Source organism: Zonotrichia leucophrys, unplaced genomic scaffold, assembly GCF_028769735.1.
Source record: "Zonotrichia leucophrys gambelii isolate GWCS_2022_RI unplaced genomic scaffold, RI_Zleu_2.0 Scaffold_293_66025, whole genome shotgun sequence".
In the NCBI taxonomy this organism is placed as follows: Eukaryota; Metazoa; Chordata; class Aves; order Passeriformes; family Passerellidae; genus Zonotrichia; species Zonotrichia leucophrys.
In genome coordinates this window covers 50,238-66,025 of record NW_026992498.1, presented here as the reverse complement: position 1 = coordinate 66,025, position 15,788 = coordinate 50,238, and the positions used below count along the sequence as shown (strand labels likewise).

The following is a 15,788-nucleotide window of genomic DNA, read 5'->3' as shown; positions in this document are numbered from 1 at the left end:
GGGGATGGAGATGGGGATGGGGGAAAAATGGGGAAAAAAAAGGGGAAAAAAAGGGGGAAATTGGTTAAAAATGGGGAAAATTGGGAATTTGGGGAGAAATTTGGGGAAAAAAACAAAAAAAATTGGGAGAAATTTGGAGAAAATTTGGGGAAATTGGGAGAAAATTGGAGGAAATTGGGAGGAATTTGCTGCTCTGAGGGGTCACTGAGGGAACGGGGCAGGGACAGGAGCTGCAGCTGGTGCTGAAATTGGGGAGAAAAACAGGGAAATTGGTTAAAAATGAGGAATTTTGGAGAAAATTGGGAAAAAAACAAAAAAAATTGGGAAAAAATTGGAGAAAATTTGGGGAAATTTGGAGAAAATTTGGGGAAATTGGGAGGAATTTGCTGCTCCACAGGGTCGCTGAGGGAGCGCACCAGGGACAGGTGCTGCAGCTGGTGCTGGGGGAAAAAACAGGGAAATTGGTTAAAATGGGAATTTTGGGAGAAATTTGGGGAAAAAACAAAAAAAATTGGGAGAAATTTGGAGAAAATTTGGGGAAATTGGGAGGAATTTGCTGCTCTGAGGGGTCTGAGAGAGGCCAGGGCAGGGAGAGGGGATGGAGATGGGGGAAATGAGGGAAAAATGGGGAAAAAAAAGGGGAAATTGGTTAAAAATGGGGAAAATCGGGAACTTTGGGAGAAATTTGGGAAAAAAACAAAAAAAATTGGGTGAAATTTGGGGAAAATTTGGGGAAATTGGGAGGAATTTGCTGCTCTGAGGGGTCGGAGTCCGGCAGTGGTGTGGAGCTGGGGCTGGGAAAATGGGGGAAAAATGGGGAGAAAAATTGGTAAAAAATGGGGAAAAAAGGGGGAAATTGGTTAAAAATGGAAAAAATTGGGAATTTTGGGACAATTTGGGGAAAAAAACAAAAAAAATTGGGTGAAATTGGGAGGAATTTGGGGAAATTGGGAGGAATTTGCTGCTCTGAGGGGTCTGAGAGAGGCCAGGGCAGGGAGAGGGGATGAGAAAATGGGGAGAAAAATTGGTAAAAAATGGGGGAAAAAGGGGGAAATTGGTTAAAAATGGGGAAAATTGGGAATTTGGGGAGAAATTTGGGAAAAAAAACAAAAAAAAAGGGTGAAATTTGGAGAAAATTGGGGGAAATTGGGAGGAATTTGCTGCTCTGAGGGGTCCCAGAGACGCCAGGGCAGGGAGAGGGGATGGAGATGGGGATGGGAAAATGGGGGAAAAAAGGGGGAAAAATGGGGGGAAAAAGGGGGAAATTGGTTAAAAATGGGGAAAATTGGGAATTTTGGGAGAAATTTGGGGAAAAAACAAAAAAAATTGGGAGAAATTTGGAGAAAATTTGGGGAAATTGGGAGGAATTTGCTGCTCTGAGGGGTCCGAGTCCGACAGTGGTGCTGGAGCTGGGGCTGGGAAAATGGGGGAAAAATGGGGGAAAATTGGTTAAAAACAGGGAGAATTGGTTAAAAATGGGGAAAAAGGGAAAAATTGGGAGAAATTTGGGAGGATTTGGGAAAAAAATTGGGTGGAAAAGGATAAAAAATGGGAAAAATCAGGAGAAAAATCAGGAGCGCTGCTGCTCTGCTGGGGCACTGAGGGAACGGGGCAGGGACAGGAGCTGCAGCTGGGGATGGGGGAAAATGGGGGAAAAAACAGGGAAATTGGTTAAAAATGGGGAAAATTGGGAATTTTGGGAGAAATTTGGGGAAAAAACAAAAAAAATTGGGAGAAATTTGGAGAAAATTTGGGGAAATTGGGAGGAATTTGCTGCTCTGAGGGGTCCCAGAGACGCCAGGAGTGCTGGAAGTGGGGTGGGAAATATGGGGGGAAAATGGGGAAAAAAAGGGGAAATTGGTTAAAAATGGGGAAAAAGGGAAAAATTGGGAGGAAATGGGAAAAAATTGGGAAAAATTTGGGAAAAAATTGGGTGAAATTGGGAGAAATTTGGGGAAATTGGGAGGAATTTGCTGCTCTGAGGGGTCCCAGAGACGCCAGGGCAGGGAGAGGGGATGGAGGTGGGGATGGAAAATGGGGAGAAAAATTGGTTAAAAATGGGGAAAAAAGGGGGAAATTGGTTAAAAATGGGGAAAATCGGGAATTTGGGGAGAAATTTGGGGAAAAAACAAAAAAAAATTGGGTGAAATTTGGAGAAAATTTGGGGAAATTGGGAGGAATTTGCTGCTCTGAGGGGTCGGAGAGAGGCCAGGGCAGGGAGAGGGGCTGGAGATGGGGATGGGAATTTGGGATTGGAATTTTGGGAATTTTGGATTCCCAAATTCCCACCCAAACTCCTCTCCAAAACTCCCCAAATCCATCCCTAGAATCCCCAAATCCACTTCCAAATTCCCAAAATTCCAATCCAAGTCTCCTCAAATCCCTTCCCAACCCCTTCCAAACCCCTTCTCAACATTCCCAAAATTCCCAGAATTCCCAAAATTCCCATTTTTCCTCACCTGCAGGGTCTGGGGAACCTGCAAAGCTCAGAGCCAGGAATTCCCAAATTTCATTTTTCCCAATTTCTCTCCTCCAAATCCCCTCCCAACATTCCCAGGGGATTTGGGAATCTGGGATTGGAATTTTGGGATTCTGGGATTGGATTTTGGGGAATTTGGGATTGGAATTTTGGGAATTCGGGATGGGATTCCTGGAAATTTTTGGATTGGAATTTGTGGGATCTGGGATTAGATTTTGGGGAATTCTGGGATTGGAATTTTGGGAATCTGGGATTGGATTTCTGGAAAATTTCTGGATTGGAATTTGTGGGATCTGGGATTAGATTTTGGGGAATTGTGGGAGAGGAATTTGGAATTGGAATTTTGGGAATTTGGGATTGGATTTGGGGAATTCTGGGAGTGGAATTTTGGAGATTCTGGGACTGGAATTTTGGGATTCTGAAATTGGAATTTTGGGAATTTGGGATTGGATTTGGGGAATTCTGGAAGTGGAAATTTGGGAATTGTGAGATTGGGGAATGCGGGATCAGACTTTGGGAATTTGGTATTGGATTTTGAGAACCTGGGACTGGAATTTGGGGAATTCTGAGATTGGAAATTTGGGAATTTCAGGGCTGGATTTGGGAATCTGGGATTGGAAATTTGGGAATCTGGGAAGGGATTTTGGCGGTTCTACGAATGCATTTTAGCACTCCAGGAATGGAAATTTGGGTTCCCAAAATTCCCCAAGTCCCAAAATTCCAATCCCACGTTCCCAAAACCAATCCCACAATCCCAAAAAAATCCCAAAATTCCAAAATTCCCCCATTTCCCTCACTTTTAGGGAATCTCTAGAGCTCAACCAGGCGCTCCAAATTTTCCCATTTTCCCGCTTTCCCCCTTTCCCAAACCCCTCCCCAACATTCCCAGAATTCCCAAAATTCCCGAAATTCCCAAATTTCCCAAATTTCCTCACCTGCAGAGCCTGAGGGAAGCAGCGCAGCTCAGCCAGGCGCTCCCAATTTTCCCATTTTCCCGCTTTCCCCCTTTCCCAAACCCCTCCAAACCCCTCCCCATCATTCCCAGAATTCCCAGAATTCCCGAAATTCCCAAATTTCCTCACCTGCAGAGCCTGAGGGAAGCAGTGCAGCTCAGCCAGGTGTTCCAAATTTTCCCATTTTCCCGCTTTCCCCCTTTCCCAAACCCCTCCCCAACATTCCCAGAATTCCCAAACTTCCTGAAATTCCCGAAATTCCCAAATTTTCCCATTCCCCTCACCTGCAGAGCCTGAGGGAAGCAGTGCAGCTCAGCCAGGCGCTCCCAATTTTCCCATTTTCCCGCTTTCCCCCTTTTCCAAACTGCTCCAAACCCAATCCCAGAATTCCCAGAATTCCCGAAATTCCCAAATTTTCCCAAATTCCCCCTCACCTGCAGAGCCTGAGGGAAGCAGCGCAGCTCAGCCAGGCGCTCCCAATTTTCCCATTTTCCCCCTTTCCCAAACCCCTCCCCAACATTCCCAGAATTCCCAAAATTCCCGAAATTCCCAAATTTCCTCACCTGCAGAGCCTGAGGGAAGCAGTGCAGCTCAGCCAGGCGCTCCCAATTTTCCCATTTTCCCGCTTTCCCCCTTTTCCAAACTGCTCGAAACCCAATCCCAGAATTCCCAGAATTCCCAGAATTCCCAGAAATTCCCAGATTTCCTCACCTGCAGAGCCTGAGGGAAGCAGTGCAGCTCAACCAGGCGCTCCCAATGTTCCCATTTTCCCCCTTTCCCAAACCCCTCAAAACATTCCCAAAATTCCCAAAATTCCCAACATTCCCAGATTTCCTGTTTCCCCTCACCTGCAGAGCCTGAGGGAAGCAGCGCAGCTCAGCCAGGCGCTCCCAATTTTCCCATTTTCCGGATTTCCCCTTTCCCAAACCCCTCCAAACCCCTCCCCAACATTCCCAACATTCCCAGAATTCCCAAAATTCCCGAAATTCCCAAATTTCCTCACCTGCAGAGCCTGAGGGAAGCAGTGCAGCTCAACCAGGCGCTCCCAGTTTTCCCATTTTCCTGCTTTCCCCCCTTTCCTAAACCCCTCTACAACACTCCCAGAATTCCCAAAATTCCCGAAATTCCCAAATTTCCTCACCTGCAGAGCCTGAGGGAAGCAGCGCAGCTCAGCCAGGCGCTCCCAATTTTCCCATTTTCCCCCTTTCCCAAACCCCTCCCCAACATTCCCAGAATTCCCAAAATTGCTGAAATTCCCAGATTTCCTGTTCCCCCTCACCTGCAGAGCCTGAGGGAAGCAGTGCAGCTCAGCCAGGCGCTCCCAATTCTCCCATTTTCCTGATTTCCCCCTTTTCCAAACCCCCCCAAACCCCTCCCCATCATTCCCAGAATTCCCAGAATTCCCAGAATTCCCCAAATTCCCAGATTTCCTCACCTGCAGAGCCTGAGGGAAGCAGCGCAGCTCAGCCAGGCGCTCCCCGACCTTGCGGTGAGCGACGGCGCAGCCCAGGGCGTCCCCGGAGCCCTGCAGGAGCTGCAGCTCCTCCCGGTGCTGGGCCAGGGCCGCCTGGAAACGGCCTGGAATGGGGAATATCCCATAAATCCTGATCCTATAAACCCTGATATCCTATAAACCCTGATATCCCATAAACACTGATATCCACAAGCCCTGATATCCCACAGCCCCGGAGCCCTGCAGGAGCTGCAGCTCCTCCCGGTGCTGGGCCAGGGCCTCCTGGAAACGGCCTGGAAAGGGAAATATCCCGTAAACCCTGATCCTATAAACCCTGATATCCCATAGCCCTGATATACCATAGCCCAGATATACCATAGCCCAGATATCCCACAGCCTGATCCTATAAACACTAATATCCCATAGCCCTGATTCCATAAACCATGATATCCCATAGCCCTGATATCCCATAGCCCTGATCCTATAAACCATTATATCCTATAAACCCTGATACCCCATAGCCCTGATCCTATAAACCCTGATATCCCATAAACCCTGATATCCCACAGCCCTGATATCCCACAGCCCTGATATCCCTGATATCCCATACCCTGATATCCCACAGCCCTGATATCCCACAGCCCTGATATCCCTGATATCCCATACCCTGATATCCCACAGCCCTGATATCCCACAGCACTGATATCCCACAGCCCTGATATCCCTGATATCCCACAGCCCTGATATCCCACAGCCCCGGAGCCCTGCAGGAGCTGCAGCTCCTCCCGGTGCTGGGCCAGGGCCTCCTGGAAACGGCCTGGAATGGGGAATATCCCGTAAACCCTGATATCCCATAAACCCTGATCCTATAAACCCTGATCCTATAAACACTGATATCCCACAACCGTGATCCTATAAACCATTATATCCTATAAACCCTGATATCCCACAGCACTGATATCCCACAGCCCTGATCCTATAAACCCTGATATCCCACAGCCCAGATATCCCATAGCCCTGATCCTATAAACCCTGATATCCCATAGGCCTGATCCTATAAACCCTGATATCCCTGATATCCCATACCCTGATATCCCATAGCCCTGATCCTATAAACCCTGATCCCATAAACCCTGATATCCCATAGCCCTGATATCCCATAGCCCTGATCCTATAAACCCTGATATCCCACAGCCCTGATATCCCTGATATCCCACAGCCCTGATCCTATAAACCCTGATATCCTATAAACATTGATATCCCATAAATCCTGATCCTATAAACCCTGATATCCTATAAACATTGATATCCCATAAATCCTGATCCTATAAACCCTGATATCCTATAAACACTGATATCCTATAAACCCTGATATCCCACAGCCCTGATCCTATAAACGCTGATCCTACAAACCCTGATATCCTATAAACCCTGATCCTATAAACCCTGATATGCATAGCCCTGATATCCCACACTCTGATCCTATAAACCCTGATATCCTATAAACCCTGATCCTATAAACCCTGATATCCTATAAACCCTGATATCCCACAGCCGGGATATCCCACAGCCTTGATCCTATAAACCCTGATATCCTATAAACACTGATATCCCACAGCCCTGATATCCCAGATATCCCACAGCCCTGATCCTATAAACCCTGATATCCCATAGCCCTGATCCTATAAACCATTATATCCCATGTCCCTGATATCCACAGCACTGATATCCCACAGCCCTGATATCCCATACCCTGATATCCCACAGCCCTGATATCCCACAGCCCCGAGCTCTGCAGGAGCTGCAGCTCCTCCCGGTGCTGGGCCAGGGCCTCCTGGAAACGGCCTGGAAAGGGAAATATCCCGTAAACCCTGATCCTATAAACCTGATATCCCATAGCCCTGATATACCATAGCCCAGATATACCATAGCCCAGATATCCCACAGCTGATCCTATAAACACTAATATCCCATAGCCCTGATTCCATAAACCATGATATCCCATAGCCCTGATATCCCATAGCCCTGATCCTATAAACCATTATATCCTATAAACCCTGATACCCCATAGCCCTGATCCTATAAACCCTGATATCCCATAAACCCTGATATCCCACAGCCCTGATATCCCACAGCCCTGATATCCCTGATATCCCATACCCTGATATCCCACAGCCCTGATATCCCACAGCCCTGATATCCCTGATATCCCATACCCTGATATCCCACAGCCCTGATATCCCACAGCACTGATATCCCACAGCCCTGATATCCCTGATATCCCACAGCCCTGATATCCCACAGCCCCGGAGCCCTGCAGGAGCTGCAGCTCCTCCCGGTGCTGGGCCAGGGCCTCCTGGAAACGGCCTGGAATGGGGAATATCCCGTAAACCCTGATATCCCATAAACCCTGATCCTATAAACCCTGATCCTATAAACACTGATCCTATAAACACTGATATCCCACAGCCCTGATCCTATAAACCCTGATATCCCATAAACCCTGATATCCCACAGCCCTGATATCCCACAGCCCTGATATCCCATACCCTGATATCCCATAGCCTTGATCCTATAAACCCTGATATCCCTGATATCCCATACCCTGATATCCATAGCCCTGATCCTATAAACCCTGATCCCATAAACCCTGATATCCCACAGCCCTGATATCCCATAGCCCTGATCCTATAATCCCTGATCTTATAAACCCTGATATCCCATAGCCCTGATCCTATAAACCCTGATATCCCATAAACCCTGATATCCCATAGCCCTGATATCCCATAGGCCTGATATCCCATAGCTCTGATCCTATAAACCATTATATCCTATAAACCCTGATATTCCATAGCCCTGATCCTATAAACCCTGATATCCCACAGCCCTGATATCCCATACCCTGATATCCCACAGCCCTGATATCCCACAGCCCTGATATCCCCGATATCCCATACCCTGATATCCCATAACCCTGATATCCCATACCCTGATATCCCATACCCTGATATCCCACAGCCCTGATATCCCACAGCCCGAGCCCTGCAGGAGCTGCAGCTCCTCCCGGTGCTGGGCCAGGGCCTCCTGGAAACGGCCTGGAATGGGGAATATCCCGTAAACCCTGATATCCTATAAACCCTGATCCTATAAACACTGATATCCTATAAACACTGATATCCCACAGCCCTGATCCTATAAACCCTGATATCCTATAAACCCTGATATCCCATAAACCCTGATATACTATAAACCTGATATCCCATAGCCCTGATCCTATAAATCCTGATCCTATAAACCCTGATATCCTATAAACACAGATATCCCTGATATCCCACAGCCCTGATCCTATAAACCCTGATATCCCACAGTCCTGATCCTATAAACCCTGATATCCTATAGACCCTGATCCTGTAAACCCTGATATCCCACAGCCCTGATATCCCACAGCCCTGATATCCCATACCCTGATATCCCACAGCCCTGATATCCCATACCCTGATATCCCATACCCTGATATCCCATACCCTGATATCCCACAGCCCTGATATCCCACAGCCCTGATATCCCATACCCTGATATCCCATACCCTGATATCCCATACCCTGATATCCCATACCCTGATATCCCATACCCTGATATCCCATACCCTGATATCCCACAGCCCTGATATCCCATACCCTGATATCCCATACCCTGATATCCCATACCCTGATATCCCATACCCTGATATCCCACAGCCCTGATATCCCACAGCCCCGAGCCCTGCAGGAGCTGCAGCTCCTCCCGGTGCTGGGCCAGGGCCTCCTGGAAACGGCCTGGAATGGGGAATATCCCATAAATCCTGATCCTATAAACCTTGATATCCCATAGCCCTGATATCCCACAGCCCTGATCCCTGATATCCCACAGCCCTAATCCTATAAACCCTGATCTTATAAACACTGATATCCCACAACCCTGATATCCCTGATATCCCACAGCCCTGATCCTATAAACCCTGATATCCTATAAACCCTGATATCCCACAGCCCTGATCCTATAAACACTGATATCCTATAGGCCTGATCCTATAAACCCTGATATGCTATAAACCCTGATATCCCTGATATCCCATACCCTGATATCCCATAGCCCTGATCCTATAAACCCTGATCCCATAAACCCTGATATCCCACAGCCCAGATATCCCATAGCCCTGATATACCATAGCCCTGATCCCACAACCCTGATATCCCACAGCCCTGATATTCCATAGCCCTGATCCTATAAACCATTATATCCTATAAACCCTGATATCCCATAGCACTGATCCCATAAACCCGGATATCCCATAGCCCTGATTCTATAAACCCTGATCTTATAAACCCTGATATCCCATAGCCCTGATATCCCATAGCCCTGAGATCCCACAGCCCTGATTCTATAAACACTGATCTAATATACCCTGATATCCCTGATATCCCATACCCTGATATCCCACAGCCCTGATATCCCATACCCTGATATCCCATACCCTGATATCCCATAATCCTGATATCCCACAGCCCTGATCCCACCAAAAATCCAATTTCCCATTTCCAGTCCCATTCCCAGCTTCCCATTCCCATTCCCAGTTTCCCCTTCCCACTTTGAATTCCCACTTTTCCGAGTCCCATTTCCAGCTTCCCATTCCCACTTTTCCCAGCTCCATTCCCAACTTCCCAGTTCACAATTCCCATTTATCCCAGCTCAGAATTCCCATTTTTCCCTGGAATTCCCTCACCATTTGCAGCCAGGATCTCTCCAGCCCCATTCCCAGTTTGAATTCTCACAATTCCCATTAATCCCAGCCCAGAATTCCCATTTTTCCCAGGAATTCCCTCACCATTTGCAGCCAGGATCTCCCCAGCCCCATTCCCAGTTTGAATTCTCACAATTCCCATTTATCCCAGCCCAGAATTCCCATTTTTCCCAGGAATTCCCTCACCATTTGCAGCCAGGATCTCCCCAGCCCCATTCCCAGTTCCATCCCCAGTTTCCCATTCCCATTCCCATTTTTCCCAGTTTGAATTCCCAGTTTCCCAGCCCCATTCCCAGTTCCATTCCCAGTTTCCCAGCCCAGAATTCCCATTTTTCCCAGGAATTCCCTCACCATTTGCAGCCAGGATCTCCCCAACCCCATTCCCAGTTTGAACTCTCACAATTCCCATTCCCACTCCCAGTTTCCCAGTTTGAATTCCCAGTTTCCCATTCCTGATTCCATTCCCTATTTCCCATTCCCAATTTCCTTTCCCCTTCCCAGTCACTTTCCCAGTTTCTCAGCCCCATTCCCAGTTTCCCATCCCCAGTTTCCCATTCCCATTCCCATTTTTCCCAGTTTGAATTCCCAGTTTCCTAGTTTCCCATTCCCAGTTTGAACTCTCACAATTCCCATTTATCCCAGCCCAGAATTCCCATTTTTCCCAGGAATTCCCTCACCATTTGCAGCCAGGATCTCCCCAGCCCCATTCCCAGTTTGAACTCTCACAATTCCCATTTATCCCAGCCCAGAATTCCCATTTTTCCCTGGAATTCCCTCACCGTTTACAGCCAGGATCTCTCCAGCCCCATTCCCAATTTCCCATTCCCAGTTTCCCATTCCCATTCCCAATTTCCCAGTCTGTAATTCCCATTTTTCCCAGGAATTCCCTCACCATTTGGAGCCAGGATCTCTCCAGTCCCATTCCCATTCCCACTTTTCCCAGATTGAATTCCCATTTTCCCAGCCCCATTCCCAGTTCCATTCCCAGTTTCCCAGCCCAGAATTCCCATTTTTCCCAGGAATTCCCTCACCATTTGCAGCCAGGATCTCCCCAGCCCCATTCCCAGTTTGAATTCTCACAATTCCCATTTATCCCAGCCCAGAATTCCCATTTTTCCCCGGAATTGCCTCACCATTTGCAGCCAGGATCTCCCAGCCCCATTTCCAATTTCCAGTTTCCCAGTTTCCCATTCCCAGTTTCCCAGTTTGTATTCCCAGTTCCATTCCCAGCCCCATTTCCAGCCCAGAATTCCCATTTTTCCCAGGAATTCCCTCACCGTTTGCAGCCAGGATCTCCCCAGCCCCATTCCCAGTTTGAATTCTCACAATTCCCATTTATCCCAGCCCGGAATTCCCATTTTTCCCAGGAATTCCCTCACCATTTGCAGCCAGGATCTCCCCAGCCCCATTCCCAGTTTCCCATTCCCATTCCCAGTTTGAATTCTCACAATTCCCAGTTTCCCAGCCCGGAATTCCCATTTTTCCCAGGAATTCCCTCACCTTGAATTCTCACAATTCCCATTTATCCCAGCCCAGAATTCCCATTTTTCCCAGGAATTCCCTCACCATTTGCAGCCAGGATCTCTCCAGCCCCATTCCCAGTTTGAATTCCCAATTTCCCAGCCCAGAATTCCCATTTTTCCCCGGAATTCCCAGGAATTCCCTCACCATTTGCAGCCAGGATCTCCCCAGCCCCATTCCCAGTTTGAATTCTCACAATTCCCATTTTCCCAGTTCAGAATTCCCATTTTTCCCAGGAATTCCCTCACCGTTTGCAGCCAGGATCTCCCCAGCCCCATTCCCAGTTTCCCATTCCCAGTTTCCCATTCCCAGTTCCATTTCCAGGCCATTCCCAATTTCCCATTCCCAGCCCCATTCCAAATTTCCCATTCCCAGTTTGAATTCCCATTTATCCCATTTGGGAAAAATGCATTTTTCCCAGGAATTCCTTCACCATTTGCAGCCAGGATCTCCCCAGCCCCATTCCCAGTTTGAATTCCCATTTATCCCAGCCCAGAATTCCCATTTTTCCCAGGAATTCCCTCACCATTTGCAGCCAGGATCTCTCCAGCCCCATTCCCAGTTTGAATTCCCAATTTCCCAGCCCAGAATTCCCATTTTTCCCAGGAATTCCCTCACCATTTGCAGCCAGGATCTCCCCAGCCCCATTCCCAGTTTGAATTCCCAATTTCCCAGCCCAGAATTCCCATTTTTCCCAGGAATTCCCTCACCATTTGCAGCCAGGATCTCCCCCATGCGGTTGCACGCCGCCGCCTCCTCGGCCACGTTCCCGACCCGCCGCGATTTCTCCTTGGATTTCTCCAGCTCTGCCCAAAAAAATTCCCAAAATAAATTAAAATTGGGGAAAAAAAAATGGGAATTTGGGGTGGGGAAAGGTGGGATTGGGTTGTTTCTAATAGGGGGGGATTTTTTAGGGAATTGTCACAAGAATCCAGGGATTTCCTACAAAAATCCAGGGAATTCCCACAAAAATGGAAAAAATTCCTAAAGAAAAAGTCAAAGGAATTCCCATTTAAGTCTTGGGAATTGCCAAAAACAAATCCAAGAAATTCCCACAAAAATCCAGGGAATTCCACAAAAATCCAAGAAATTCCCACAAAATCCAAGAAATTCCCACAAAAATTGAAAGAATTCCTAAAAAAAAATAAATCAAAGAAATTCCCATAAAAGTCTGGGAAATTCCCACAAAAATCCAGAAAAATTCCCCAGAAAAAATCCAAGAAATTCCCACAAAAATGGAAAAAAATTCCTAAAGAAAAAGTCAAAGGAATTCCCATTTAAATCTTGGGAATTGCCAAAAAAAAATCCAAGAAATTCCCACAAAAATTGAAAGAATTCCTAAAAAAAAATAAATCAAAGAAATTTCCATAAAAGTCTGGGAAATTCCCACAAAAATCCAGAAAGTTCCCCAGAAAAAATCCAAGAAATTCCCACAAAAATGGAAACAATTCCCAAACAAAAAGTCAAAGGAATTCCCATTTAAATCTTGGGAATTGCCAAAACCAAATCCAAGAAATTCCCACAAAAATCCAGGGAGTTCCCATAAAAATTGAGAAATTTCCCCCGAAAAATCCAAGATATTGCCATAAAAATTAAAGGGATTCCTAAAAAAAAAAATAAAAGAAATTTCCATAAAAGTCTGGAAAAATCCCAAAAAATCCAGAAAAAAAATCCAGAAAATTTCCCCCGAAAAATCCAAGATAATTCCACAAGAATTAAAAGATTTCCTAAAAAAACAACAAAGAAATTCTCATCAAAATCCAGAGAATTCCCACAAAAATCCAGGAAAAAAAATCCAGAAAATTCCCCACAAAATCCAAGATATTGCCATAAAAATTAAAGGGATTCCTAAAAAAAAAAATAAAAGAAATTTCCATAAAAGTCTGGGAAATTCCCAGAAAAATCCAGGGAAAAAATATCCAGAAAATTTCCCCCGAAAAATCCAAGATAATTCCACAAAAATTAAAGGAATTCCTAAAAAAAAAAAGAAAAAAAAGAAATTTCCATAAAAATCCAGAGAATTCCCCAAAAATATCCAAGGAATTCGCACAAAAAATCCTGGGAAAAAATATCCAGAAAATTTCCCCAAAAAAATCCAAGATATTTCCACAAAAATTAAAGGATTTCCTAAAAAAAAAATCAAATAAATTTCCATAAAAATCCAGAAAATTCCCACAAAAATCCAGGGAAAAAATATCCAGAACATTCCCCCAAAAAAATCCAAGATATTTCCACAAAAATTAAAGTATTCCTAAAAAAAAGTCAAAGAAATTTACATAAAAATTCAGGGAATTCCCACAAAAATCCAGGGAAAAAATATCCAGAAAATTCCCCCCAAAAATCCAAGATATTTCCACAAAAATTAAAAGAATTCCTAAAAAAAAAATAAAAGAAATTTCCATAAAAATGCAGAAAATTGCCACAAAAATCCAAGGAATTCCCACAAAAATCCAGGGAAAAAATATCCAGAACATTCCCCCCAAAAATCCAAGATATTTCCACAAAAATTAAAGGAATTCCTAAAAAAAAAAATAAAAGAAATTTCCATTAAAAATGCAGAAAATTCCCACAAAAATTCAGGGAATTTCCACAAAAATCCAGGGAATTTTGCAAAAATCCTGGAAAACCCAAAAAAGGATCCAAGGAATTCCCAGGGAATTTCCTACAAAAATCCAATAATTTCCCACAGAAATCCCAGGAATCCCTAAAAGGATCCGGAGAATTCCCCAAAAAAAATCCATGGAATTCTCACAAAAATCCAGGGAATTCCAAAATTCCCAAAACTGAGGGGATTTGAATCCTCTTGGATTAAAAGTTGGGGGGAAAAAACGAAATTTTTGGGGGGAAAAAGGAGAATTTGTGGGGAAAAAGGAGAATTTTGGGGAGATTTTGGTCCCTTTGAGGGGAAAAAAAGAATTTTTTTGGGGGGGGAAGGAGAATTTTGGAGAATTTTCAGGAGAGAAAGAAGAAGTTGGGAGGATTTGGGTCCCTCTGGAGCAAAAAAAAGAACTTTTTTTGGGGAAAAAAGGAGAATTTGGGGGGATTTTGGAGCCTACTGGAGGAAAAAAAGGAGAATTTGGGGGGTTTGGGGCCTTATGTGGAAAAAAAAAAAGAATTTTTGTGGGGGTTTTGGATCCTTTTGGAGGGAAAAATGTGGAATTTTTGGTTCTTCTAGAGGGAAAAAAAGGAGAATTTTGGGTCATTCTGGGGGAAAAAAAGGAGAATTTGGGTCCTTTTAGGGGCGAAAAAAGGAGAATTTTGGGTCCTTCTGGGGGAAAAAAGGAGAATTTTGGGTCCTTCTGGGGGAAAAAAGGAGAATTTTGGTCCTTCTAGGGGAAAAAAAGAAGAATTTTGTGTCTTGAGGGGGGAAAAAAGGAGAATTTTGAGGGGATTTTTGGGGATTTGAGCCTATGGGGGCACCGTGAGGGGAATTTGAGTTCCTGAGAGGGATTTGAGGGATGGAAAAGCCCTAAAATTTAAAATTTAAACAATCGTGAGAGGAATTGGAGTCCCTGTGAGGGGATCGAAAAGCCCCAAAATAAAAATTTAAATAATCATGAGGGGATTTTGAGCTCCTGTGAGGGGTTTGAGGGATTGAAAAGCCCCAAAATAAAAATTTAAACACCCATGAGGGAAATTGGAGCTCCCAAGAGGGGTTTGAGGGATTGAAAAGCTCCAAAATAAAAATTTAAACACTCGTGAGAGCATTTGGAGCTCCTGTGAAGGGTCTGAGGGATTGAAAAGCCCCAAAATAAAAATTTAAATAATCATGAGGAGATTTTGAGTTCCTGTGAGAGGTTTGAGGGAATGAAAAGCTCCGAAATAAAAATGTAAACAATCGTGAGGGGATTTGAGTTCCTGTGAGGGGTTTGAAGGATCGAAAAGCCCCCAAAACATAATTTAAACAATCGTGAGAGGAATTGGAGCCCCTGTGAGGGGTTTGAGGGAATGAAAAGCTCCGAGAAAAAAATGTAAACAATCGTGAGGGGAACTGGAGCTCCTGTGCGGAGTCTGAAGGTTTGTAAAGCCCCCGGGTGAAGATTTGAGCCCCTGTGAGGTGAATTTGAGCCCCTGTGAGGGGTTTGCGGGATTGAAAAGCCCCCGGGTGAAGATTTTTAACCCCGTGAGGAGAACCGGAGCTCATGGCGGCCTGAGGGGAGGGAATCGTGAGGGGACCGCGGGGCCTCCTGAGGAGGCTCCGGCTCGGGAGTCACTCCTGGAGCCCTGAGCGAGCCCGTGCCCCCTTCCAGCCCCGCTCCGAGCCCTTCCCGAGCCGTTTAAAGCGCGTTCAGCGCCATGAAAGCCCCTACTCACGGCGGATCTCCCGCGCCGCCTCCGCGCTCAGCTCGCCCGCCATTCCCGCCGCTCGCCGAGACCACGCCTCCCTCGCGCTCTGATTGGCTGAGTGCTAACGTCTTCACCAATCAACGCCCGGCGAGGCGGGAACGGGTGCTTCTATTGGTCAGTAGAGGCGAAGTCCCGCCCCTTTGGTGAGGCGGGAAAAGGCGCTTCCGCCCGGCCCTCAGCGGCGGCTCGGGGAGGGGAGGGCGCCCCCTGGTGGCTCCCAGTGAGTCCCAGTAACTCCCAGTAACTCTCAGTTTG

General features: G+C 46.0%; 1 protein-coding gene across 1 annotated transcript; it reads right to left on the bottom strand.

Moving 5' to 3' along the window:
- Window positions 1-387: 387 nt before the first annotated feature.
- Window positions 388-15,556, bottom strand: LOC135441437 (tonsoku-like protein; the record flags this gene model as incomplete). Its single annotated transcript, XM_064700981.1, has 4 exons — window positions 15,501-15,556; window positions 11,897-11,992; window positions 4,868-5,010; window positions 388-440 (listed from the first exon to the last, which is right to left on the bottom strand). Coding segments are annotated over exons 1-4 (335 nt in total), but the record flags the coding sequence as incomplete, so codon positions are not given.
- Window positions 15,557-15,788: the final 232 nt, after the last annotated feature.